Source organism: Typopeltis vanoorti, chromosome 1 (genome assembly GCF_054136105.1).
Source record: "Typopeltis vanoorti isolate ZY-2024b chromosome 1, IOZ_Tvanoo_1.0, whole genome shotgun sequence".
NCBI lineage: Eukaryota > Metazoa > Arthropoda > Arachnida > Uropygi > Thelyphonidae > Typopeltis > Typopeltis vanoorti.
The window spans coordinates 62,780,742-62,808,329 of NC_143549.1; the positions used below are offsets into that span (position 1 = coordinate 62,780,742).

The 27,588-nt window shown below is 36.3% G+C and overlaps 1 protein-coding gene across 3 annotated transcripts in view; it reads right to left on the reverse strand.

The window, feature by feature from the left end:
• The window catches only part of LOC150110032 (clathrin heavy chain 1-like), a 244,312-nt gene that overhangs the window by 49,147 nt on the left and 167,577 nt on the right, over window positions 1-27,588 (reverse strand). For 2 of the 3 annotated variants that reach the window (XM_090390808.1, XM_090390827.1), the window contains exons 6-7: window positions 26,580-26,695; window positions 13,685-13,849 (exon numbers count right to left, since the gene is read on the reverse strand). In XM_090390808.1, coding sequence (XP_090246934.1) covers window positions 13,685-13,849; window positions 26,580-26,695 — 281 coding nt within the window. The remainder of the gene's footprint in view (window positions 1-13,684; window positions 13,850-26,579; window positions 26,696-27,588) is intronic. The other variant, XM_090390818.1, reaches the window with a different exon arrangement.

A 27,588-nucleotide genomic window follows, 5' to 3' on the forward strand; every position in this document is an offset into this window, starting at 1 on the left:
TATTAATCCCCATTTACTTTGCAGTCAAGCAGCAGAATTCAACTATCACTATTGTAGAAAGTGAGTATATACAACTTATACTCACCTTTTTTTTTTTTTTTTCCCAGTCCTACATTGTCATGCAGTCCTTCTACAGCATAACAAATTCTTATCCACACATTCCTAAATTCCATTCTTAATTAACTTTTGAAATATCTTAATCATTATTAATGAGATCTTGACTGGTATCATTTGCTACATCTTTCTTGGAGCCTAATTTAATAATGGAATCGTGCCCATTTCTCTTACATTTTCTAGCAAAAAACACAGGCTGTATTCATAATGAGCTTTAATATCCTAAACACTTCTACTTCATCTACTTCTATTCTCAAACTGATCGCTGTCATTTTAGTCAGTGCATTATCTCCACTTTGATATACCACTGCACACCCACTCAGTAATTAAACTACTACTTCTGCTTCTCTCAGCTTCCTACCATCTATATTCAGTAGTTTTTCTTATACAGTGAAACTTATGGAGTCTATAATTATAGAATAACACATATGCCACAGTAAATAACTTTTTATTTTATGTAAATATTTTGTCTTATGTATCATAAGACATCATCAGTACAATTATTGAACAACCACAGGAATTGAATTCAAAAAAACAGTAGCATGCATGCTTAAATTGGAATCCCTCTATGTACACAATCGAGTGTTCCTGGGTTAAACCTAATGGGCTGAAATTAAAACTAATTAAATTAAATTAAAATATAATAGATAAATTTATTTAATACGATTGAGGATAACAATTTCCCAAACTTTTGGAATAGTGAGACAGTCATTCCAATTAAGATTAGTTCTATGAAGTAAGGATTCAAGCACTTTATTTATAAAAACTTCATGTTTATATAAGGATCTATGTAGCAGCTTAGCAGTTAATCTCAAATTAAACATGTTTTTTGAATTCATTTCGTATTGTTGTTTGATAATTGTACTACTGATGTCTTATGATACATAAGATGAAATACCAAGGCAAGTGATGTGAAGTGATACATAATAAAGAAGTTATTTACTGTGGGCATACGTGTTATTCTATAGTTATTCAAAGGTTGATAACTATAGAATAATTCTATAATCATCTTCCACTACACAGCATAAGAATTCCAAATTACTGGACAGAATTCTTATAGTATCCATATATATAAAAAGGGAAATAAAACTGAATTACCACGGAATTTCTCTAGTGAAATGTTCTAGGTTAAGATATATTGCACAGTAAATAACTTCTTTATCATGTAAATATTTCGTCTTATGTATTATAAGACATCATTAGTACAATTATCGAACAACAATAGGAAATGAATTCAAAAAGCAGTTGCATGTTCATGGATTAAACCTAATGGGCTGAAATTAAAACTAATTAAATTAAATTAAAATATGACAGATAACAGACTGTTCTCAAGTACATTTGAGAAAGAATAAGAAAAATTGTAGAGGGAAATGGTAGCCAGTACTTTTTTTTTTTTAACTTAAGACAAATAGCAGAGATTGGTTTGATTGCAATTATGACCAAAGAAATTAAGAGTGTGCCATGGGGAAAGCATATTACATCTTAATTGTACATATTCTCTGGTCAGTTTGTCTATATTAAAAGATTAGCAAAATAAGTGTTTAATATTAGGATGATATAGAGTTAAAAAAATAAAAAATCAGATCAAAAGGGATTGATACAATTAGCAGTGCCTTAGAAGACTGAAATGTAAGAGCTAAAGAGTACTGGAGATCTTAGAAAGTATTTCAAAAGAAAACTGTTGACAGAAGTTAGTAGTAAACTTAATTATATAGTATCACAGTATTCTTGAAGATATAAAATTCTGTTTACTTTTTTTTTTAACATGATGTTTTTTTAGGAGATTTTTTTTAGATGAATCAAATACAGGAAAACCTTGCTTAATGCAAATTCTATATGCGCGATAATCAGTTAGAATGGTTGAGTGAAATGATACTATTTCCCAATTTAAGTGAGTGATTAATTAGTTAACATGATTTTTTTTACGTTATGCAAAATTTTTTTATCGCCAATCCGCTTGTTGTACTGTAAGCTAGAAGTCATTAAGAGATGAAAGTGGCACTAGTAATACAATGATTGTGTGACCTGGGAAACAGCAAGTCTACAGTTTGGACTATATTAAATAAGAGCAAAGAATACAAAGAACAAGGAAAAGTTGCTACTGCTTCTTTAAGCATGCAGATCACCCGAAATAGAAGCCATTTAATGATCGAGATGGAGCATCTTCTATCACTCTGGATTGAGGATTATAACCAAAAAAGAATACTTCTTAGTACAGGGAATATTCAGGCAAAAGTTCTCAATATTTTTACCTCATTGAAAGAGACCAAATTTCAAGAGGAACGTGAAAGCTTTACTGCGAGTTTAGGATGATTTTTGACCATTTTAAAAATCGAACTGGCTTGCATAACTGGGGAATCTGCTAGTACTAATAAAGATTCTGCTTCCAAGTTTCCTGAAGAATTGCAAAGGATAATTCAGGAAGGTTATGATGATTGGCAAATATTCAACTTCGATGAAATTGGTCTCTTTTGAAAGTGTATGTTAACAAAAACTTTCATAGCTAAAACTGAAGTATGTCAACCAGGATACAAAGTATTTAAAGATCATCTTCCACTTTTATTAGGAGGCAATGCAGAAGGCGACTTTAAACTCAAGCCTATGTTAGTTTATTGTGCACAAGATCTAACATTATTGAAGAAATCGGCACAATTGGAAAAGAACTTGGATTTAATGAACTGGAAAATGAAGATGTGAGAAACTTGCTCGATTCCCATTCAGAACATTTTTAAGCGAGTATGATCTCCTTCAACTAGAAGAACAGAATGTTATGACTAAGAAGCTGACTGCAAAAGAACTTGAGCTAGTTTTCAATCACAAGGAGCATTCTAAGGAAATTTTGTTTGATGCTAATCCTGATATGAAACGAAGCTTTGAAGCCCGCTGAAATCTTGTAAAGCGATTGCCAGTGCTCTCACATATTGCATGATAAGATGAAAAAGTTGAGTATGATTCAAACATCTTTACTTAATTTGTTTTGTAAAAAAGTAGCTCAAGCAAATGTTTAGACATTAAATAAAAATTTAAAATGATTTTATCCTCTAATATAGTTTATATTGTATTTTTTTCTGCACACATTAATTGATGGATTAATTAATTGCATTAAGCAAGGTTTTCCTGTACATCTAAAATTGGCTGAATGACAAACTTACAGAAGTGGTTGGAGTATAATACTTTTTAGCTCCCCTTCCCCCTTTACAATCCTTCATTTTAGTGTAATTATGGAGAAATTCTCCAACTATCCATTTCAATCCATGTTGATATTCTTATAAAATATCTTATATTCCAAATTTTGAGGCCTTAAAGAACTGAGAGAAGGAATCTTCCTATCCCTCTCCATTTTACTCGTTGTACTAAAACTCTTGGGGAGAGGGGAGTACTTAAACAATCTAAGAAATCAGGACTACTTCAAGCCTCAGGAAGTAGAACATTCAGAGACAAAGAATTATCATACCTTGCCGCAAAGACATTCAAAGTTGGAACATTCACCACCCACTCCAGTAATGCAATTCACTCACTCACCACCTGTCATTCAAAAAATCTTTTCACCTCCTTACAAACATGACCATTATACAGTTTCTAGAAATGACCTCTTTTGCCATTACCCTATGCAATAATTTCCATGTATCTATCTGATAGGTTTCTCTCACGGCTTATACAAACAAATACTTCTTAATCATGTCACCTCTCCTCCTGTCTACCTAGCTCTACAGATCTCCCTTTAATCTGCACCTATACTCAGCATTCTAATCCTGTGACAGACTTAGTTATTTGTTGATGTCTCAAACTGGAGACATCAACAACCCAAATGTTGCAAATGTCCCAAAAAACCTCCAGTTTGAGATTATTTTTAAGGGGACATCCATGTTAAATGGGGTCTACCACATCCCTCCCATTCCACACATATTTCCACTACCTTCTGCATCACTGACCTCTGCACTCTCTCCAATGTTTTCTTATCACCACTATAGCGAGATGACCAGATCTGTGCACAGAAATCCAAACGAGGCCTAATTAGTGCATTTTACAAGCGGAACTATCTTCTCCTTATCTGCACTTGGGTTCTTCACATTATAGCAGCAATTTTCTGGGTAACCCTCATGGCTTGCATGATATGAGTCAAAGGAATTGTAGTCAAACTTTAGTTCCTTTCTACCAAGATCCCTTGCCTACTATACCTCGTGAAGCAAAGTTTCTCCAATATGATTAACCTCATTCCATATTCTCCAACCAAAGTGCATAACTTTACACAGCAACACTGAAATAACATCACATCAGAACTTCCTAATATTGTTATTCTTAATTTAGCATCATCAGTAAACTGAACATTTCCTCTCACGCCCTGATCTATATTATTAATATCTAAATTACACAACAGACAGTGGTTTCAGAGAACAGAACCCTGTGGGATCCCATTTGTCACCTACCTTTTTCAGAACACTGCACCTGTTCCCCCCACTACAACTCACTAGTTCCTATCAGTTAACCTTCCCTGTAAATGTTTTAAGCAAATTCTAGACAAATCATGATATAAGAATCTACTCTATTCAATACACTAGTCACCCTATTATAAAGTAACTACATGCAATGTATTTACTAAAAACTAGATCTCCACTTAACAACCCCATGCTGCTTTTGTGAAAGATTTCCATTCTCATCACATCGAGTGAGTGGTATCAGTGGAACTAGCTATAGATCCAGAAATGAGCTGTTGTGCTTGTATACCAATGCTAAAAGTATAAGAAACAAGGCAGATGAAATGGTTGCACTAATTGCGTCTGTTCACCCAAAGATTGTCGGAATAAGTGAGACATGGTTAGATGAGGATGACATCCTGACAGGAATAGAGATGGAAGGGTATGATATGTTTCGTGAGGATAGAAGGGATAAAAAAGGGAGGGGGGAGCACTATTGATGATAGAGAAAGAGTTATGTCTTTCTCTATCATTAATAGCACTACCCAGACCAGTTTCAGCCTTTATTGAGGCTTCATCAGTGAGTAGCTAGACCAAATAAATACCAAAGGGTATAGCGAAAAGAACTTATATACTCTGCTATAAGCCTCAATAAAGGCTGAAACCGGTCTGGGTAGTGACCTCCCACCATAATGTAATAACAGCATACATTTCCTAGGAAATGTGTTTTTAAATTATGGAAAAGACCAAGAATAGTGATCAGAACTTTACCACCTTTGCTGCGAGTTGTCCGAGATTGTACTATGCTAGGACTACTTGCATTAGCTCATGCTAGTAATCGCCAATACTTTAATAGTTTACTATATTCGGCATGAAACTCTCTGATTCCAATCTTTGGGTTTCTTATTTGGTTTTAAAACAATGTGGGATTTAATATCCCCTTAATTTAAATAATGTTTATATCACCGAAATGAAGCCTACTGGCTCTTTATATTTAAGTAAAAGTCTTTTACAAGTATCTGGAAACACATTCTCAAAGAAAATTCTGTTGAAAAGGTGCAGCAGTTGGCAGAAAGCTGACCATCTCACACTGGAAATTCTCTAGTTCAATAGAGCAGCTGGGTGACATTTAAGCAAGGCAAAGCAGCTTTTGTTTCTTCTTTCATGAAAAGCTGCTGTAGTGCCCAAAAAGTACTATAGCAACCAACAGAATTTGTTGTTTTTCTGCTTTGTTTTGGTTAAGGAACTCAAGGGAGGAGGATAAGAAGCTATTGATATTTTAGCATAAATCTCTTCAAGTGTGTTGAAAGCAACTGTGCATCCATCACATTCAAGGATGGAGAACTGGTGGGCGAGTGATCTGCTTATCATTTTCTGAATTTTATCCCATGATTTTCTGTCCTTGTTATAGGAGGTGTAAGTTGGATCCAAAATTCCTTCTGGCTCTGATAACAAAGGTATCTTGCTTGGGTTCAAGCAAGTTTTAAAGAAATTAGGTTTGTTGTGGTAGGGTATCCGTGGAAGATCCTCCATTCTTTCTGAGCTTTCTTAGCTGCTATACAATCATCATTTCACCATGGCTTGGGGAAATGCAGAAACCAAATAAATGTTTTAGGAAATTGTAGTTGTTTCAGCTTGAGTAATACACTATCACATGGTTCACTATATTACTCACAGGAGATGAGCTGACTGCTTCAGAAATGAATTCTGAAGTAGAGAAGTAGTTCAATTTTTTATTGTGATATTCATGATGTACTACAGGGTTGCCCATGCAAAAAGGTGAATATCACAGGGAAATGTCACTAGAATATTAGCTGTCTTCAGTTGCCCACTTGAATAGTTGGAAGAGGGAAGGTGAGCAGACAGTTAAGTCGATGTCAGTGAATGTTTGGACAGGCATAAGAAAGACATAATGAAGAAGGTATTGCTTCTTGTGTTCAGGAGAGAGAGGTTACTGTTGTTGAGCTTACACTCAACTCTTCATTTAATGTTAGTTCGGTCACTACCTCAGTGTCCATTCCCCATTAAGAGAAAATATGATGGTAACTGCAATAAATTTAATATTGTGGTCGGAAGAATTAAAACACTTGACCAAAGACTAGAGACTGCAGATATGAGTCCTGAGAAAGATTAGGGGCGTGAACAGATGGCAATGGCAATATCATATTAAAAACGAGGATATCAGGAAAGAACTTGACATTGTTAGCATCCAGGAACGTGTTAGCAGATCTAATCTCAGGTGGTATGGTCACTAAACAGAATGGGAGAGGAAAGCTTAGCAAAAAAGGTGTTCTCTGCTAGGATGGCAGGAAAAAGACTGAGAGGAAGGCCAAGATATAGGTGGATTGATATGGTAAAAAGTGCCTTAGAAGATGGAAATATAAGATCTGACAATGTTGTAGCTTTGACAGCTAACAGGTTGATTTGGTGGAAAATTGTAGGTAGGAAGTTAGTAATGATGTAAATTTTTCATGTACTATCATATCCTGTACACCCTTGAAGGTAAATGTCAGGAATTTGATGACGAACTGAAATACAATGTAACGAACATCATTCTAAGGAATATCTGCAGCAGAACATAAATAGATGCAACATACTATTATAAGGGATCCAACTGAGAGTAGGATGGCCACTTCCTCACGTGCAGGTCCATTCCCAGACCTGTCCTTATGAATAATGGCTGCATTTTGTAATGCTAAATCATCACTGGGTTTCAAGCATGCTTCCTTTAAGAAAAAGAAAGTTTTGATGATGATGAGAAAAAAGACAGCCTTGATGCCATTAATGTTTGATGGAATCCATGGCAATACCAATTAAAAATTGTTTTCATCAGCCTTGGATTTTTTCTTTCTGGAGAATCATGGATGGCCAGTGTCAATTTTGTCATCAGGAAAAATATCAAAGATGTCATGAATTGGACTCGTAGGGAAATTGGTATACTTAGTGTTTTATCATCTTGTGGGGAATGGAGATATCTATTGATGGGCCATCCATTAAAGGATCTGGAAGTATGTTTTTGATCCTCTGTGGTGCACATTCCATTATTAGTTGGACCATTGGCATGTCCTCAGGAATGAGTCCATACTGATTTTTCTCTTTTATGTGCTCTAGAGAGATGGCAAGCAATCATACAGTTCTGGCATGTTTGTAGACATGAGAAGGCAGGTTCAACATATATGCTAATATCCCTACTGACATTTTCTTTACAGCTGCTTTCTCAGCATAAGAGGTTTACCACTAGATGTTGCAACATTTGTGGTATACAGCCTCTTCACATTCTGGTGTGGGATGAAACTGCTCAGTTTTTATTTTTGGATCTCTTTTTTATCCTTCCACCTTTGACATGTTCATTAGGGCAACTGGGTGGTTTATTCTTATCATCCTGTTCACCTGATTTGCCACTTCAAGCACAGATGATAGTCATGACAGGCAGTTTGAGAATGACTATACATTTGACAGTTAAAGTGGTGAAAAGGTCTGGGAATGTAGAACTCAACTGAGCAGTTTTGATATTTCATTTTCAGAGATGGTGGTTTAGATGTTTTGAAAGGATGACATTTCTGAGAGTGTACAGAGGATTTGAAATTGGAAGCGATCACTATTTAGTCTTGAGCAGGAGAAAATTGAATTTCATATTGAAAAGAATAATATGTAAGAAAGTTTTACAGCGAATAAAAGTTGAGCAGCTCTCAGATGTGAACTGTAGACTAAAATATACAAAGATTATTGAAGAAAAAATGAAAGAGTTTGAGAACAGGAACCAAACCCTGGAGATTCAGTGGCAAGCCTCGAAGAAAACCCTGATTGATTCAGCCAGAAAGGCATATGGTGAGGTTGTCTGCAAGGATAGAAAAATCAGAACTACATGGTGGACACAGGAAGTTAAAGAGGCAGTAAAGGAAAAGAAGAAAGCATATCAAAAGTTCCTGGCTAATAAAAAATGTTATACTTCTAAATAAATCTGCTACAAGTTTGCAAGATTCCCTGACTAAATTGAATAACTGTTGTAATAGATATGGTATGAAAGTCAGCATTAAAAAGACAAAGACAATGAAAATAGGTAGAATTGTTGAAAATGTCAACTGTGTTGTGAACGTGGAACAAGTAAAACATTTCAGCTACTTAGGCACGATTTTTACTGAAGATGGTAAATTAAATATGGAAATAGACAACAGAATCAACAAATCTGGTATGGTAGGCAGCCAATTGAATAAATTCATATGGAATAAGAGAGAAATTAGTCGGAACACTAAATTAGCTTTATACAAGACAGTGTTTAAACCAGTTTTAGCTTATGGATCTGAGAACTGGGTCAGAAGTAAAACACTTGTCCAAAGACTAGAGACCGCAGATATGAGAGTCATGAGAAAGATTAGAGGTGTGAACAGATGGCATCAATAACAATATCATATTAAAAACGAAGATATTAAGAAAGAACTTGACATTGTCAGCATCCAGGAATGCGTTAGCAGAGCTAATCTCAGGTGGTATGGTCACTTAAACAGAATGGGCGAGAAAAGATTAGCTAAACAAGTGTTCTCTGCCAGGTTGGCAGCAAAACGACCCAGAGGAAGACCAAGATATAGGTGGATTGATACTGTACAAAGTGCCTTAGATGATAGAAATATAAGATCTGATAATGTTGGAGTCTTGACAAGTAACAGACTGATTTGGAGGAAAATTGTAGATAGGAAATTAGTAATGATGTAGATTTTTCATGTAGTACTATCATATCCTGTACATCTCTTGAGGGTACATGTCAGGAATTTGATGATGACGACGACATTTCTAGTAGGAACAAGATGACCATTCCTGTATATACATATTGTCATGGTTGTCACTCACTGATCTTTCGTTTGGAGCAGATCTCTTCACCTGGGATATCGAGGAGGTCCCATTCTGACATTACTCCTTGAGAACAGTTCAAGATTTTTGTGGGAATAACCATGACTGGTATTTTCTGATGAACGATGCACAAAGCAGATGCTCCAATTGTGTCGGCATTGTTGTTTCTATGAGAGAATCCTCTGAATGGAGTTTCTTTATTGATTTTTGAGATCCTACCAACCCTTCCAAACCATTCTAGATGAAGGAGAGTGATATTTTCTCTAGTGGATGTTCTTCGGCCAAGTGCAGTATTAAGAAGGCTGGCATACTTCTTCACTGTCTTTCGTGCATTTTTCTTTCTTTATTTTGTTTTCAATTGATGTTTTAATGGTTTATGGATATGGTTGGGACTTGTAGAGGATCCCTGATAAGCTTGAGGACGAAAATTACTCAATGGGAGCTCAATCCAACACCAGAGTAGCCCCCCCCCCACACACACACAAAATCACACATACCAGAGAGTGGGCATCACATGGACGCCCACTCCCCAGTGAGCAATGGATGCACTCAGGAATAGAATGCCAAGCTACCATGGATGCAATATAGGCACCTATATAGCATCCATTACTATATAGGTGCATATATAGCCCCTATCCCCAACCATGGGAAAGTGGATTTACTGAAACACTGAGGACCTCTGCAGGCAAGCCTACCAGGCACTCTAATCTGGACAGACCATCCAGAACCACCTTTCTGGCAAATGCAGAGGCCAAAGTAGTGTGAAATTACCAGGATTACCCCCCCCCCTTTTCTGGATGTTTGAAGACTGCACTGCATCGTAAACTTATTATTATTCAGGTCTCCATGGAGTCAAAAGACTCATCGTGGGAGGTCGTTTTTAGGAAATACAAAGTTTATCATACCACTCCTTGAACCCACTGAACGTTCCTGCTCTAACCACTCTCTCAGGCAATGCATTCCACAGTTCAACCACCCTTCATGCAAAGAAACCACTCCTCATCCCCTCGCTCACAGCCTCCTTTCGTAACTTCCAGGGATGGCCCCTTGTCATCACTCCTTTACACTGTTCGACCGAGCAAAAGGACTCCCCAATGTCTACTCTGTAACTTCCTCTCAATAGTTTAAAAGTCTTGATTATATCACCTCTCCTTCTATTCACCAAACTCTGCAGTCCACATTCCCTCAGTCGATCCTCGTAACTTACATTGTACAGTCCTGAAACCATCTTTGTCATCTGCCTCTGTACCCTTTCCACAGTTAATTTATCCCCCCCCCTTCAAATCCTGGGAACCAAACCTGAGAACAATAGTCTAAGTGTGGTCTAATCAGGGTCTTATTACAACAGAATGATAACTCTTATCTCTGCAGGTCAGCATCCTTCTTAGTATTGCAGGAATCCTCTGGGTTACCTTTACCACCTTTGCAATATGCCTGAATTTCAGTTTTCTATCAATCATCACCCCCAGATCTCGTCTCCCCTACTTCCTCCAGTATAGCTCCTCCAATCGAGTATGCATCCTCCCATTGATGGTTCCCAAACTTCAAGACTTTACATTTTGCTGCATTAAACCGACACCCCCCCACCCATTCATTTGCCCATCTGTCTAGTTTATTCAAATCCTCTTGCAGGGCTGCCACATCTGCACTATTACTGATAACCCTTCCCAGCTTTACATCATCTGCAAACAACTGAATATCCCCTTGATATTCAGTTGTTTATCCACCTTACACTGAATATCCACCATACACAACTCTCTTACCTATCAGACAGCAAATCCTGAATCCAAATGACTAACCCATCTAAACCCATGTGCTGCAACTTAAATATCAGCTTATCATGTGGCACCCTGTCAAACACCTTTGCAAAATCTAAAAGAATGGCAGTATATGCCTTTCCCTCATCAACTGCTCATGTCACTTTATTATAACAGGCAATCATATTACTAAAGCAAGAGCGCCTCTTAACAAATCCATGTTGATTCTCACAAATAACATTATCCTCATCTGCCAAACACTGTATATAGTCCCTCACTAATTTCTCCAAGACCTTAACAACTACTGGTGACACAAACTGGCCTATAATTATACATTTCCAGTCTGCTACCACCCTTGTGCAGCAGCACTATCTTACCTTCCTTCCATTCCTTGGGTACCTTTCCTCACAGCCAGACTTTTATTGAAGAGCCAGGTCAACGGAGCTGTCAGTTCTTTAGCACATTCTCTCAAAACCCATGGTGAAATACCATGCAGTCCCACAGCTTTACTGGTATCCAGAGTACTCAATATTTGGAACACACTCCTCTTGCACCTCTAAACCCTGAACCTGCCCTATCCCTCTAGTATTAAAACCTTCTTCTCCAGGATGAAATACTCCAATAAAGTGCTCATTGAACAACTCCACCATATCCTCTGCATCAGTCACTCTATTCCCATTTTTATCCCGCAATGTCATTCTTCCACAATCATTTCTCCTCTTACTGGCAACATAGCTAAAAAATTCCCTAGGATTTTCTTTGGATTTTAGTGCCAATCTCTTCTCATATTCCAGTTTCGCCTTCCTCACCATACCGGTCACTCTCCTGGCCCGCATCTCATATTCTTCTGGTATCTGCCCTCTACCTTTCTCCTTATATATCTCTTCCATAATCTCTTTTTCAACTGCAGTTCCTGTTTGATATTGTTTGTCATCCACTTTACACCAAATTGTGTCCTCTTCTTCATTCGTGGAATACAGCTTACTATTGTTGCGAACATATATCCTTTCACAATTTCCCAAGCACTAACAATATCCTGGCCATTCAATTCTGTCCTCCATTGAACTACCCCTAGTTGATACCTAAGACTATTATAATCACCTGCCTCATAATTCCACATACGTTCCCTTTTCTTTGATACACTTGTATGTCTATTCATCTTCCAAGTCAAAACCACATGGTCACTCTCTCCACTGGTGGGAGAGATGTCATCTTACTTATTATCAGCTCTTTTGACGCTATGACCAAATCCAAAACTCTTGTTCCCTCTATTACATGTTGCCTAAGACATTTGTCCTTAAATAATTCTAGAAATTCCATCCCCTTATTACTACATGCATTTTCCTCTTCCCAGCTTATACTACTGTAGTTAAAATCTCCCATAACAGTTGTTCTTCTTGCACTTGCCAAGCTCAGCTGCCTAAACATCTCCTGCTTCCCACCCTCTGTGCTCCCTGGTTTATAGTAACATCCCATTAAATATCCTGTCATGGCCACTTCTATCTCACACCATATGCTTTCAAAACCGTTAGTGTCACTGCCTTCCAAAGCTTCCACTCTTCACTGTGATGTAAGACTTACATCACTTATCATAACCAGTACTCCTCCACCACATTTTCCTTTCCTATCCTGCCAAAAAACGCTGTACTCTGCCACTTCAATTCCTGTTATTATATCATCCTCCATCAACCACGTCTCAGAGATCCCAATAATCTTTGGCCAGGCTGATGCTATCAGCGCCACCAATTCATCTCCTTTATTTCGGATACTTTTAACATGGCAGCATTGATCTTAGTGATGTCTGGAAGACTAGTAGAGTGAAGAACATGGGAAGAAAAGCATAGAAAAGAATAAGAATTAAATGGGCTAGTACCATCACTGGGAGTTTGCTCCATCATGAACATATGCCTCACACAGAGGAGTAATGCAGCTAGAGATTTAGGAATTATAGTAAACAGATTTAAAATTTAGGACTGTATTGCTAAGTTACTTAAGTTATTACTATGAATAACACTACTGAAAATAATAGTAAGTTGTTAAAAGTACAAAGTTTTTTCCCACTTGACAAACCTTTGATAAGGCAATATCTGGACCACTGTGCACAGACAGAATTCTGGGTTCTAGGTGGGGAGATAGCTGAATAGATCCACCAGGAATTAACTAAATGATAAAAATTGCACATGAGGACAGACTGACAGATGGAGGAGAAGAGTTGGTAAGGGGACCTTACAGTATGGACATCGGCTAACTAATGGCTATGGAGGAAGAACTTGGTCATTTCTGGAGGTTGGCTAATAATGGTTAGGAAGCATGCGAAGGTCCAGGTTCTTCTTATGGCATGTGGTGTATGTGTCTTTGATGTGTGTTCAGAGAATAAGAAAGAGGGCGAAAGAGATGGTAGGTATCTAAATATGAGTGACTAAAGGTCCCCTTCCCTTGATGAATCATGGATTCCCTAGAGAAGTATGCATAATAAAAATAATTTAAAAACAGTTCCTTCAAAATAAAAAAAAATAAAAAAAATGAGATAAACGTTTTTTGTTTTGTATTCACCTTTCCAGACTTTTCGCTTCCTCTTGTGGCTGCAACAAGGACACATGAAGGATGAGAATTTCCTCGGAACAAATAACAGGCAAACTGAATGGAATGAGCTTCGATAACTTGACTCAGATTATGATCCAGAGAATGAAGTTGGGTTACTCCAACTACTCTGTTCTCCTAAGGAAACAAAGTAAATTATTCAAATAAACAGACCTAATTACATACATACTTTGTCAATTTACTATATATTTTCTTTTCTTAAAGAAAAAAAAAGAATGTTTCTATGCATGAAATGCTATTAATCATTGAAAAGGAAATAATAATAATGACTGTAAATAAACTAATTTCAGACTTTGTTTCTTTTCATTTCTTGCAAAGTAGTTTTTTTTTTTTTTTTTTTGAGCAAGTCTTTCTTATTTTAAGTAATGATAATGTCATTGATGAATGACAACCCAAGTACTTAAAGGATATGCAACATTATATAAAATAAGCAGTTTATGTTCAGAATTCAGGTAATTTAATTAATTTAGTTTAATTTACTTCATTTAATTCAGGTAATTCATGTAAGTTAAGAAAACATATAAACTATGAAACAAATGCATAGTATAAAATTATAAAAATTACAAAATGTACATAAACTTCATTGCACATAATGCATAAATGTTTTAGGCAAAATAAAATAAAGTGCATATTTTAATCACCATCACAGTCTTCAAAAATAACTTTTCATAGATATTCTTTATTTACGAGTGGCCGGACATCATCATCACTTGAAATCTCTTGGACATCATTTGTATAATTCTCATTGCATACTTTGGCTAGTTTAGTTAGCAAGAAGTCAGTAATAGGACCTTGTTTAGCACTATGCTGCAATTTTTTTATTAAGTTCATAATATGGAGCTAAACAAATATCCAATTGTCTCGTAAATTTTCCAAAGCGCTCCATTGAAGGATTATTATCCGTAAAATAACTTCCTAACTTTCTTGCCAAGTCCAATCCTTCTGCTAATTTCTTTAAACTCAATTCTTTAAACGGATTCATCACAATCAGAATCTTCGGCAGAACTTTCCCCACCATTTGGTTCGACGTCACCTATTAACTGTACCAGTTCCTCCTCATTTAAATTTATTTCTCATTTCTCCATCAATTAATTCACTAATTTCATTTTCAACCATATCGCAAAAGCCCTCTAAGTGGCCATTACTATAAAAATTAAATTTTTACATAAAAAAAGCAAAGCAGGCAAACCGGCTTTGAGAATTCAACATTACAGACATAGGGCTGACCACCCTATTCTGTGAACCGCTTGAGGTCCGATGATTGACCAACCAGCGACACCGCACGGTAAAAGAGGGAAAAAGGAAGATGAGATGAGATAAAAAAAAGCATCACATATTGTATGTAACTCACCAGAAAATAAAGTGCTCAGCTTGAGATTAACACACTTATGATTTTTAATGTGCTTTCCTGGCAGAAAATGAAGACAATGTTCAACAATAAACACTTTCATGTACATGCGTGCAAAAGGGTATTTCACTAATATAAATTCGCTACTTATAACTACATGCGTGATACGAGCTGACGCAAATTTAATGAAGATAAAATTTGATTTTGAAGCCACACGACGAAAAATATATGAGAAGAAAAAGGGTAACAAAAATTTGTAGACTGTTATATCGGAATCGAGTTGCATAAGTACCGCATCGAACAAGGGTTACTACAATTTGCAAACCGTGCTATATCGAAACAAGCATTGTATAAGTACCACATTATACGAGGGTTACCTGTGTACACACACACACACACACACACACACACACACACACACACACACACACACACACACACACACACACACACAGTTAACTGTATATATATATATATATATATATATATATATATATATATTTTGTTCAGCACTAAAAGATCTTTAACTCAAAAACTTGAAGAAATTATGGATAATGTTAACTTACATGATTTTATCATTAACAGTGAAGCACAAGCCACATGAATCCAAAACAAGAATAAATATACTCTTATCAGGAAATTTAATAATCTAAAAAGGATACAAAACAGATCTGGTCATAGTGAAGCCTGTATTAATCCTGAAAAAGTTGTAGTGAACAAATCTTCTCATATTTTAATGGATGCGGAAACAGATATTCTTAGCAAAGGTCTCAATTTCATTCCCTCACCAAAATTTATCCCTAAAGAATCTCTTCTTACAAAAATAGAAAAGGCAAGTTCACTCATTCCTAATCATTTGGCGAAACTTCTTCGTATTGAATCGATTTTCATTATCAATAATGCTAAACCTCCAACAGATAATATTTCTCTGGCTGAAAGGCAAGCCCTAAAAAATCTAAAACAGAACATTATTTTACCTGCGGATAAAGGCAATTCCACGGTCATCTTCAACTCTGAAGATTACCACAACAAAATGCTTCAATTACTTGAAGATAATTCGACATATTCAATTCTTCAGGAAGATCCTACAAGAGAATTACAAAACCGTACAAACAACTTGTTAAAGACTACGAGTGAACTTCCTCATAATGTTCGCCTCTCTTTACGTTCTCTACATCCTCTTATCCCATGCATCTATGGAGTTCCCAAAATTCATAAAGAAAACATCCCTCTTTGCCCAATTGTGGAAGGAATTGACTCACCTACGCATAAACTTCCGAAATATCTAGCAAAGTACCTCAAGTGTTTCTTCAATAAATCTTCATCTTTCATCAAAAACACCACAGATTTTGTTTCTCATATAAAAGATATTCTCATCAATGAAAATGACATTCTAGCAAGTTTTGACATTATATCTTTATTTACTAATGTTCCTACAGACGAGGTACTTAAATTGCTAAAGGACAAATTATCCAAAAAAATGTTTGCTTTATTAAAACATTGCATTCATTCTGGATTAATGCAATGTTTTAATATCAGGACTCCATTTACCAACAAAAGATATCAGGACTCCGTTTACCAACAAAAACAAGGCCTGGCAATGGGCAATCCGTTGTCCCTAGCTAACATCTTCCTTGAAGATTTTGAAACGAAAGCCATACCTTCCTTCTCATTTAAACCAAAAGTTTGGAAATGATATGTTGATGATATTTTTATTATTATTGGAATCATGGGCACACATCTCTCATAGATTTTCTTCATCATCTAAACATCCAACATCCTAATATAAAATTTACTGATGATCTAGAAAATAACTTCTTACCTTTCCTGGATGTCATGTTTACACGATGCTCTGAAAGATTAAAATCTATATATATATATAGAAAACCTACTCATACCAATAGATATCTGCATAATCTTTCTCATCATTTTCCACCACAAAAACTTGGAACTATATCTACCTTAGGACACAGAGCACGCTTTCTCTTAAATGAACCAGATGAACTACAAAAAGAAATAAATCACCTCATTCTTATCTTTAAACAAAATGGATACTCTGAAAAATGATTAAGAAATTTCTTCTGGATCCTCCTAGGCAGTGCACAAAAACTACCTTTAAAACTATTAATTTTAAAGGTAGCATCTCCATTCCATACATTAGCACAGTCTCTAAAAAAATTAGCTAAAGTCCATAAAAAATATAATATCAGGACGTTCTTCACCACACTTCCTAAAATTCATTCTCTAATCAGCTATCCAAAGCCTACTCATCACCACCTAAAATATCCAGGTGTATATAAATTATGGTGCAATTGCAATATCCCTTATTTTGGACAAACTAACAAATCTATTGACCAACGTATAGAAGAGCATAAGAGAGACATCTCTTACAAAAGAGACATCTCATGCAACTGCGTTATCCAGTCATGTTCTTTTTTCAAATAATCCTAATGATGATCAACAAAGCCACTCCGTTTGCTGGGATAGATCAGAAAATATTTTTCGCTGTGATGATGAGTTTAAGAGAAAAATTGTAGAATCAAGGGAAATCCTGCTGAACCCTGTCCACTTAAACAACAATTTGAGTTATAACATCCCAGATAGCCATGCTGCAGTTATTCAATATTGGCGTTCACGTGAGCCTGTACGCACACTTGCAATAAACAATGGCACACGCCTGTTAGAACAACTTGAAAAATACATTTTTTATGTATCAATTATGTGTGGCAATTTTTACCTGTAATTTCCAGTTGTTTTAGATACTTCAATGTTTATTACTATTCTTTTCCTTTATGAATACCTGAGGAAGGCTGTTATAAGCCGAAACTAGTTGTATTATTCTCATTAAAATTTTTATATGTTATCTAGGTTTTTTAAGTCATTAAATCTATGTTTTAAAATGTATCAGAACAACCAAGTAAAAGCCAATGATCACACACACACACACACACACATATATATATATATATATATATATATATATAGAGAGAGAGAGAGAGAGAGGGCACATATAACTTGGCAGTCAGAGAAAGAATTACGGCAAGTTGGACTAAATGGAAGGGGATGTTAGGAGTGATATGTAGCAAAAATGCAATGAAAAAAAGTAAAAACAAGTATATATAAATTAGCCCTAATGGCTGATTTATATCTGGTCTACTACCTTTTAACGAAGATAAAATTTGATTTTTAAGTCACACAGTGAAAAATATATGAGAAGAAAAAGGCTGGTCAAATGGCTGGTCTAATACCAGCCTTGTTGTACGGAGCAGAACGATAGGCAACAAAGAGAACTCAAGAGGAACAACGATATAAAAAAGGAGATCGGGGTTAGAAAAATTAGCGACAAAGTGAGAGAAAGTAGATTGAGGTGGACTGGCCATGTATGGAGAAGATTGGTAGACCACACAATTCAAACAGTCACAACAATGAAGGTGAAGGTTAAGAGAAGAAAAGAAATATCAAGGAAAAGATGGTGGGAAAACATCAAAAAGGATATGGGAAAAGTTGGAGTGGAAAGGAGGGATGTCCAAGACAGAAATAAGTGGAAGAAAATTGTCCGAGCGACAGATCCCAGGACTGTCTAGAACTAAAAAGCCAAAAATAAGAACAAGATCTGTTTTACGTGTGTAAAGTATGAAATGACATGTTTATGACATCGACATAGACAAGTTTTTAATATATGTTTATAATTTCTATAAATAATTTCTAACTTTTTTTGCCCATATTTACAATAGGAAGCAATGTTGATGTAATGAATGTCCAGTTTTCTGCCAAAGCTTTTGCACATTGTATGATTATAGTGGACCGAAGTTAGAAACTAGTTATTTCAGTCTTTCGTTGGTTCAATCTGGAAAAATAAAATTTCCCAAGTGATTACTTTTTTCCAATTTCTGTGTATATTATATGGCTGTGTTATATATTGTTATTTAAGGTTGTTTATACTTACTTTATACTTAATTGGTTATTCCTTGATTTAATCCTTTCTTATTTTAACCTTACTCAATTTTAGTCCTACCAGCTGCTCTATTGTTATGTCGCCGCTTACCCTTGATTATATCGTCTTACCCCTAAATAGCCCTCCTTCTAATCTACTGTCGTGCCCTTAAAATATTAATTCAGATTTATCTCCTCTTCGGATATTGGCAAAATTTATATTATGCTGCGCCAGCCAACATCCTATAACAGAGTAGACTCTTGTTCAGGGAAATAATTCTAAATTCAAAGGGATACACACAATAATTAATCTCACGCTAGCATTGTGCAGATTCAGTTGGCAGTCATGACTCGAATCTCACTTAAGCAATTATATCTAAATTCCTTCGCGCCAAAAGGTTCTATTTCATAAGTGGCGGTTTGAATTCGTAATCAGGCATAAACTCAGGTATAAGGTACAAAACATGTTTATTGGAAACAGTTAAGAAAATTCAAATACTCAATGGATAAAAGTTCACTCTAAGTTATGGTTCATACTAAATCACAATGAATCTGAGTATGCTAAATCCTTCAATTACGAAAGGATAAGATTAAGTGTAAGCATAATATTACTAGGATATAATTCCTTTCACAAGCTATTCACAGAACATGCATTGAACAATTTCATTAATACTCTATCAATAACTATCTTAATTCTAAATTTCATTAAGCAAGCCTAGCCATTCTCAATCAGAATACCGCCTATCAACAATTCTTGTTTGTTCCACAGGTTCTTAATTAATTCAATCAAACTCTCACTTAAAAGTTCTCTACTAGTGTCCTTTAGTTTACAGTATACACAAATTTCTTATTCTTCCTAGCAATTTTTTAACATAGAATGAAAATCTTTACATTACCGGATCCTTTCATCCTTTTAGATTTCATGCCGCCATCTCATGTAGATCTGGATTACCTTACTGTATGTTCTTCGGCTGTCTTTTCGCATGGTGATGCACTATGCTTTTCTTTTTATCGTTTCCGACTGTGGCATGCTGTCTATCGCTCAGCAGGAAACTTTCTCCAATGGGACATTCTGCTAAGGCTCGATTCTGCATAGGCCATCATATCGCGATCAGCTCCGCTTGGAAATCTTCAAGCATTCTCAAGAAAAGAACCCACCGTCCGTCATCACCGTAGTCGATCCACCGCTCTCTCACGACTCCCCTGACAAACCTCCTAAAACTCAAATCCAGAAACCGAAAAGGAAAAAGCCTTGTAAAATGGCTCCCTTCGTCTTTTATTCACCCTTTTCGGGCGCCCTCTATTCGATGTGGTTTTCACCCACGAACCTCATCGTTCATGCCCCTTGGGTGATCCTACACTCTCCCTAATCTGTTACGTTACATTATTCCAGGTAGCGTTCTGACATCATTTTCCGCGTAGGTATAGCCTCCATCACTACACTCGACTCATACAGATTATATGCGCTTATTCCAGATTACTACTTATAATTTTTCTCAGAACTTCGTAATGTACTATACAGCTTAATGGGAATTAAAAATAACTTAACAATTCCCTTACACAATTCTTAGTAATTTGATACAAAATTCTCTGCTTCTCATTTCAGTTATGCAGGAATAACTCTCACTATATGGCACACATGAACTACACATTATTACATAACATTAAATAATACTTCATAATTATTAGCTGATATAGAGATATCTCCTTAATTAGTCGTATTTATCATGTTAAATCCTGAATAGAGAATTTACTTGTAAAGCTCTCCATTCAGAATCTAACAAAAGTCTCTCCTTACAAGAAAAATTTTTTTCCAAGATAAATTTTTTTTTAAGCATCCCTTATTATAAAAAAATTATTTTTCTTAATTTTCTAGAAAAACTCCTTTTGCTTCTCCCTCAATTCTCTGGGGGGTGGAGATGAACCTTCCAATCTTTCTGGGCCTTAGTACGTATCTTGACTCATGAGACTGTATTGTTTCCTCGTGACATGACTGAGTTTGCTCATTCACATGATATATATTCTGTGCTTCTTTATATCTTAAGTGTTCGGGAAGATATTCCTTCGACAGGCTTTGCTCTTCTTCTCTCTTGTTGCTCTGTCTCGTGTACGGGGTTGCTCTGGGATGTGTTTTCATCATGTTCCCCTGACAGCCTCTGTTTTCTGTTGACTTCCCCCCCCTTTTCCCCAGATGTTTTCGAGGGAATCTCCTAGAGAGACCAACCTACTTGATCTGCATCTGTACAATTTTAGGCAATCTGAGTGGACTACTAGGGTTCTTCCCTGGCGTGTCGTCTCCTTTATCTTGTATGTCACAGGGGATAATTTTTCTACAATTTCAAAGGGCCCTGTGGCGTTCCTTCCAAATTTCCCCCCCTTTTTCCTCCCAGAGTTCTGCTCCAATAGGACTAAGTTTCCTAGTTTTAAGTCTTTGTGTTTTCTCAATTTATTTGTATAAGACTGGGCATGTTGGGAACACGCATTACTTGACTCAGCCACCAACTCATGTGCCAGCCTGTTTTCCTTGATGAGGTTGTTCAAGTTCTCATCGATGTCTGGGAATCCAGTGCTCGCCTTTGAATTTCTGAAATCATTGAGAAAAGGGGGCTCAAATCCGGAGAGCACAACAGCACGGGCTTCCCTTGTTGCTGCATGGAGAGCGGTCCTACAAGCGAAAAGAGTGTGTGCTAGATGGGAATCCCGCTCCGAAACCTGCCCTTCTGCTAGTTTGGAAAGAGTGAGCTTCAGAGTCCGATTCATCCTCTCGCACATCCCATTTCCTTGGGGGTGATACGGGGTAGTAAACAGTATCCTTATTCCCAACAATTTGCAGAGTTGGAGCATTACTTCAGTCATAAAGTTGGTACCCTGGTCTGACAAAAGGGTTTTGGGAGTTCCATATCTAGAGAAAATCAGCTTGTTTGCCATGGTCTTTGCTGTTTGATTCTTCATGGCTGTGGCTTTGGGAAACCTTGAGAACATGTCGATCATGACGAGAATGTACCTGTTTCCCCTTTGAGATAGTGGGGAGGGGTCCCACAATGTCCATAGCCACAGCTTGAAATGGTCGTGAGGGGAGCGGGAATGATTGCAGTGGTGCTTTACCAGGAATGACAGATTTCTGTTGACACACATGGCACAATGACACATAGTTCTCAATATCTTCTCTCATGCCCTTCCAGGTTCTGTGGATACCCTGATGTCCGGCTAGCTCCGCATCATGAAACGTGTACAAGACCGAAGGAATCATGACTTTAGGAACCAGAATTTTTTCCTTCCACCTCCCTGTGACGTCTTGTTTTGAAAAAGTCTGTCTTCGTCCATATGTATGGTATTGTGGAACACTTGGTTGTGTGAGAGGCTTTCTCCTTTTTTCAATCTTTCATGCACCCCCCCCCCCCCACATCGGGTCCGATTTCTGGGCTTCTATTATTTCAGACTTCCCCCAACTTTGAAGATGGAGGGGCAGTGGTTTCTTCTTTCTCTCGATCAATAGCACAGAGTTGATATTTTCCTCATCAGTGCAGGAGTCCAGAGATCTAGACAGATAGTCAGCCACAACGTTAGATCTCTCAGGAATGTAATTAATTTCTACCCTGAATTCTTGCATCTCTAAGGACCACCTCACAATTCTTTGATTCTTATCCTTCATTGATGAAATGAAGGATAAGAGTTTGTGGTCCGACCTGAGTATGATATGTTGGCCCAGTAATATATATCGGAACTTTCTGAGGCTGTATATGAGTGCCAGAGCCTCCTTCTCGATGACTGAATAGTTTCTCTCAGAGGGGGATAGCCTTCTGCTTATGAAAGCAATTCATTTCAGTTATACAGGAATAACTCTCACTATATGGCACACATGGACTACACATTATTACATAACATAAAATAATACTTCATAATTATTAGCTGATGTGTAGATATCTCCTTAATTAATAGTATTTATCATGTTAAATCCTGAATAGAGAATTTACTTGTAAGGCTCTCCATTCAGGATCTAACAGCTGTATTTAAAAATCATATCAAAATTCAAATTATCCATGTCTCACTTTAGTATTTACCAGTGATAATCTAATCTCACCATGAAGCGTAAACCATTTGTGCATCTCACTTAAAAGGTGTGCGCGAAGCATAGTTGTTGTTCATTTGACCTTTATGCTTTCCATATTTAAAATTATATTAATTGATAAAGTATTCAAAGTTACATCCAGCCTCATCAATGAAACTGACACTCAATGGGAAAAATATTGATCAAGTGTCAAGATATAAATATCTTGGTAGCTGGCTTAATGAACTGTGGGATCCAGAAATAGATATAAAGACAAGGATTGAAGTTGCACGGCAGTCCTTCATGAAAATGAGAACACTATTCTGCAATAAAGACCTAAACATGGAAGTCAGATGCCGAATGCTGAAATGTTACATGTGGTCTATTCTGCTCTATGGAGTTACATTGAAGGGACAACCATCAAGAAAATCGAAGCCTTTGAGATGTAGCTATACAGAAGAATGCTAAAGATATCATGGACAGAAAAAATTACCAATGAAGATGTCTTAAAATCCATTGGCAAAGCTAAACATCTTGTACAAATAATCAACAAACGAAAAACATCATATCTTGGACACATCATGAGAAACAGCAAATACCAACTTCTACAAACTATTTTGGTAGGAAGAATTGATGGCAAAGGAACTAGAGGAAGAAAAAGAATATCATGGTTCGACAACATCAAGACGTGGACAGGAAAGAGCAGTGCACAACTGCTCAGATTAACACAAGAGCGCAGTTTGTTCGCCAAGATGGCTGCTGACCTTCGATAGAAGATAGCACAATAAGAAGAAGATTTAAAGTTATCCTACAATTAATTGCATTGAACCAATTAAGATGAGCATTGATGTGTTATGCACTCTTAAAACTTTCATACATCAATAAAAATGTAATCATACTGTCAAATTAATGTGAATTTTGTAGCACGGGTTGCATAAACCACACAATAGCACACCCAACCTAAATGGGCATGCAACACCACTGGTGCTGTTCCCACCAGGTCGCAATCACCTAGGCATGGCTTGAGGAACACTCATCTGAGTTTGGGACTATCCAGTGTCCCCTACACCCAAGGTCCCCAGATTTAAATTCAATTGAATCTCTCTGGGAGCCAGAGAGATTCAATGTCAATTCAAGTCAGATCCATGTCACATCTAAGGTGGAGTTGTGGACAATGCTGTAACAGGCATGGCTGGAATTATCTCCAGCAATCTTCCAGCATCTGGTAGAGTCAATGCCTCAGTCAGAGAGTACAGGCTGTTATTTGTGCTAGAGGAGGACTGACGTGCTATTAGGTATATATCGCTAATGTTTTGTCCACTGAGTGTATACAGACTTTCTGATGCTATTTACTAGATTCAATATTCTTGCTCTATAAGTACTTTCCATCACGTTCTTAAGATAATTATTCCTTCCTCAGTAACTCTATAAATTCTCTTTCCTTCATTCTACATGCTTTTCTTCCTTCCAGTGTAAATCCTCATATTTGATATCACCCTATAATGATAGTCCTATTTGTATCCATAAGGTTTACCTGCCCATGTAGTTTCAGTCATCAGATGAGTCTGGCCTGTAGCTACATTCAACAATGTATTTTCTCCTGTTAACCTCCACCTCACACCAAACAGCTTCAAACCATTGTCTGTGTGTTACTCACACTACTATGATATAACTCAGGATCATTACTCCAGTTGGATTTAATTCCTCTGTAATCAATTAGCAACATCACTCACCTACACAATTTCTATCCAGTTTGTCATCCCCAAACACAGAGCACCTATCACATTCTATTCCTGTATTCTTATCCTCTTCCATTAACCAGGTCTTATTCCACTACAGCAACCACTGCTTTTCATTTCTGACAAAATCAGTCCCACCATTTTCAGAGTCATTTCTTCTACATCCTTTCCCTGACATAAGAATCTCAATCTCATTACACCTTTGTATTTCATACATATGAACCCCATTTCTTTTGTACAATATGTGTATTGGATCATTAGTAATCACAGTCTCAGCTCATACATGTCATACTTTGGCAAGAGGCTTACATCTTGACTCTTTTCTGCTGTTCTTTTTTTCTTTATTCATCAACTCTCATGTCTTCCTTCATACAATAGTTGTCTTCCCTAATACAATCAGATCTTCTACCTGTTCCACCTGCTTGTATATAACCTCAATCACATCACGAATTTTTACTCTGGGCAAACTATACTTGCATTATTCACTCATCTAGTACATCCCTAATCACTATACATCACCATATTCTTTTTTATCCTTTTCAACAATTTTTCTCCCTTTTTTTTTCTTGTATTCTGATTCCTTTCTAGCATATTTCTGGTCTCCCTAACTCCCATTTTATATTATGAAGCACTTGTTGAAGCTGTGAAATTTGTGTCATCGTGTTGCATTCTTCTGTATTTTTTACTCCCTTCTTACTCTTTTTTCCATATTACTGCTATGCTCTCAGTGATATATTTTCACACCTATTATCTTTAAATTTGTGCGCTACTACAGGATTTGTCAGATGAAGAGGAAGAATAGAACAAACTTATCATTAGCTTAGCTATGGAAAGGCTCTGAGTCAGTGAGAGTGAGTGAAAGTATAGAGTCCTGAAGTTCCAGCATTGGTGGAGGGAAAGGTCTAGGAAGAGGAAGTTATCAACCACAAAGGAAGATGGTAACCCAATTGCAAAAGGCAGAGGACAGGCTCCATATACACACAATAGTACAATAGGTTCTTATACCTCTTTTATATGTATGGAGGGGGGGGGGGGATAAATATTAAAAAACACCACAAGACAGTAAAAGTTACTAATACTGCAAAACAAATCAAACCCAAATAATTTTATTATCGTATAATTATGAATACAATCACATTTTCCAACATGCACTACCTCACTAACACTCTCACTGTTAACAGTTACCTAAAGGTGGAAAATGAATTTCATCAACTGGTGTAAGACCACTGAACTACTTACTTACTGGAGGACTGAAGCAGCTTGAAAAAAGTTTGGTCTCTGTAGAGTGGAGTTTCTGGATTATGCAAAAAAAAAATATATATATATATTTAAAAAAAATACTTAGCCCACCCAGTATTAATATTCCATACGTTTACAACCTTTAGTAGCTAGTAGTGACACAAAAAACAAGTCACAAAAAGCATTTCACTTTTTTTTTTAAATTCAATAAAGGATTCAAAAAATCACGTCCCTCCCCCTTAAAGTTTGTACATTAATTATTGGTCATTATAGTCAACTCTCAATAGAGCAAATTCACAAGGACACAAGAATATTATTAGCAGAATATATAGTTTGTTATAAAGGATAATTTGTTACAATGAATTTTCTTTAGAATATCACTGTGTCTATGGGACTTTTCAGTAGTATCTTAAAGTGAGTGTGCTATAGTGAGAATCAACTGTATTTTCTAACAATTTTTTAGAATTTATTAATATAAATTACCTTTATACTAATCAATACTTTTATGTAAGTTAGGGGTAGATTAGGAAAAAAACATACCTCAGCAATAAGTCCAGTTAAGGCAAACCACTTCAGCGACTGAGATGAATTGAAACTAATCAACTGAGTATTATTAAGTCTACTGTGACGATTAAACAGCCGAGCCGGAGTACCTGCTGAAGTTGATACGAAATGACACTGTAAATGAATAAGCATAAAAAAGACACTATATTCTGAATGTAATTTCAGTCTACTGTGATTAATTGAGTTACACTTTCTCATTTATCAGAAAACGGAAAATTTGAACTACTTTTACTGTAAATCTGACAATTCATGAAGAAATTATTAGTATTTTAAGAAAATGTATTTTCAAAGCTGATTATATAATTAGACAGAAACATTACTTAGAGATGCCAACATTCTGGGGAATTTCAAGATTAAAATGCCCTAGATTCTGGAGACTATACTTTAATGCTGATGAGAATGATTTATTATGTATTATCAGATATGGAGTCATTAGAATTCCTGTTCTAATGGCTCCCCCAATGAAAAGAATTTACAAATTAAGTCAATTCATTCATTAGAGAACTAATGAACTAAAATAACTAACAGATTTTTTTTAACTAACTCACTGATAGCATTGTGCACTTTGCTATGGGAAATGCTTACAGGACATTTAACTGAACAATCCTGCCATGCTCTTAATAAACTCAGTGGTTTGCTAACTGTGTAACACAGTGGCCAAGGTGCTACAGGATATTTTAAATTTCCAAGGGAAACATAGTAACACTTAACATCTGTTGTGCAACACGTGAACTACTAGCTGAAGGTAGTTCATAGATTCAACATTAGATCATGCTACATTCCTTTCAATAACGTTCTTGAATATTTGAGCTATGTTTTTGTTTATTTGCACTTTCAGTTATGCCAGTAATTTCTCTTTCTCGTTTTATCAACAGGTGTACACATCCCATTAGTAACTGTTGTTATTTAAGAATGAAATAAAAATATTGGAATAAATAAAAGAAATAAAAATAATCAATTTACATGTATTAATTTTTCAAAGTTA